Consider the following 1,701-nt stretch of genomic DNA (forward strand, 5'->3'; position numbering starts at 1 on the left):
TAACACGAGGAGTGGTATTAACAGGACAGAGGTCATTAAAGCCATGGTACGTAGTTTGATTTTGGCGTCACTGGGCAGAAGTTCCAAGATAATCTTCAGCATTATTGTAATTCAAGTTGTTTTGAGAGAAAACTACATTTAAACCTCCTTGGCTCTGTATTTAGGTTTTAGGATATCTTGCTATCGTTGGCCAATTTGGCCAATCACAAGTCGCTTTAGAGAGAAAGAGCCTATTAGATGTTCTCCTAATGCAGATGCACATGTTCTTACCCGTTATCCAAAGGCTCAGGGCTGCAGCAAAATTTGAAGGCTTAACAAATTAAGTCAGAAAAAACAGACTTTATGGTAAACAATCTACAGTATATAGTACACAAAGTGAAAACATTTGGGTGAGCTGGTTTGCGCGGGTTAGCCTTTAGCCTAGCTCGAATGAGGGCTGTGTTTGGTTTCCTCTCACTCCGCCTCGGGCGTCTCCTTGCTTGGAAGGCAGCATTAGCCCGCTACAAGGACCAGAAGGCCGGACCAGTGGCACCGCCTAGTGCTGCCATCCGAACGACTCACCAGTGAAACGTCAACGCGGCGCACAAGCTAGTAATTTAGCCTTCTGCTAACCACAGCTAACGGCTGCAGCTCATTAAAGTTCCTGTTTATGTAGCTAGTCACAGTATGTCATCATCACTTCATCCAGGTGATCTTCAGATAGGCTCCTAGTTCTCCGTTGTAGATCTTCTTCATGATTTAGTTGGTGGTGGTGGTGGGTGTGTTTTTATTGAACACACAATAGAAATCTAACCTAGTTCAGTTTTAAAGGACTTATTTTATCTTTTCTTTCTTGCCAAGAGTTTAATGAGAAGATTGATACCACTCTTAATAGGGGTGGGGAAAAAAAATTGATTCTCTCAATTCTCTGTTGAAATATCAAGTTCAAGTCTTAATTTTGCCAAAGCGACGCTAAATTTTTGAAAAATTTTAAACATTGAATGTTTAACTTTTTTGTAAATGTGAGTAGATGTCGATGTAAATGCAAAACTAATACATATGTTTTTCATTTACATCCCTAATGCTAATTGAGTCTAACAACCATAAAAAGATAATGGTAGTAAATGAAGCTGTTTCATTTAACTATGGCATATTACATGTGTCAAATAGTCACAAAATGAGAAAAAAAAAAGATGTATAGAAATAAAATATGTTAACGCAACAAGATGCACAGATGTTTTTTATCCTCGCATCGTAGCACTAACTCTCATGTCCAGTGATATCAATCTACTCAATGTTGTTGATTCTCAACAAGAAAGAAAATGAATATCAAACTATTATCATAACCATGTGGTCCAAAATTACATCCGAAAAATGGCCCCATGTGGCGTCCAACCCTGTTGGTTAGTCGGTCTTAGATCCGTTTGTCTGTCTCTGTGATAGGACGGGAATCCTCGGCCAAACCGGGACCAGGAGGTGTTTATTCCTGCTTGCGGCGCTGACTCCTCTCCTGATAGATCTGCTCCGTGAATGGTCTGAAAATACAGCAGAACAGACATATGAAACTTGGACTTCAATTGATTATGAACTCAGCAGAACCCCCGTCCTTCAGCAGCTCCACTGGCTTCCAGTTCAATTCAGAATACAATTTAAAACCCTTCTGCATACTTTCAAAGCCATCCATAGCCTTGCTCCTCCGTATCTATCTGAACTCCTTCACAT

At 40.3% G+C, this 1,701-nt stretch overlaps 1 protein-coding gene across 2 annotated transcripts in view; it reads right to left on the reverse strand.

Moving 5' to 3' along the window:
* Positions 1-978: 978 nt before the first annotated feature.
* The window catches only part of pemt (phosphatidylethanolamine N-methyltransferase), a 35,171-nt gene continuing 34,448 nt past the window's right edge, over positions 979-1,701 (reverse strand). For both annotated transcript variants that reach the window (XM_034860991.1, XM_034860992.1), the window contains exon 7: positions 979-1,514. In XM_034860991.1, coding sequence (XP_034716882.1) covers positions 1,460-1,514 — 55 coding nt within the window. In that variant the 3' untranslated portion in view covers positions 979-1,459. The remainder of the gene's footprint in view (positions 1,515-1,701) is intronic.

The sequence above is a fragment of the Etheostoma cragini genome, chromosome 21 (genome assembly GCF_013103735.1).
Source record: "Etheostoma cragini isolate CJK2018 chromosome 21, CSU_Ecrag_1.0, whole genome shotgun sequence".
In the NCBI taxonomy this organism is placed as follows: Eukaryota; Metazoa; Chordata; class Actinopteri; order Perciformes; family Percidae; genus Etheostoma; species Etheostoma cragini.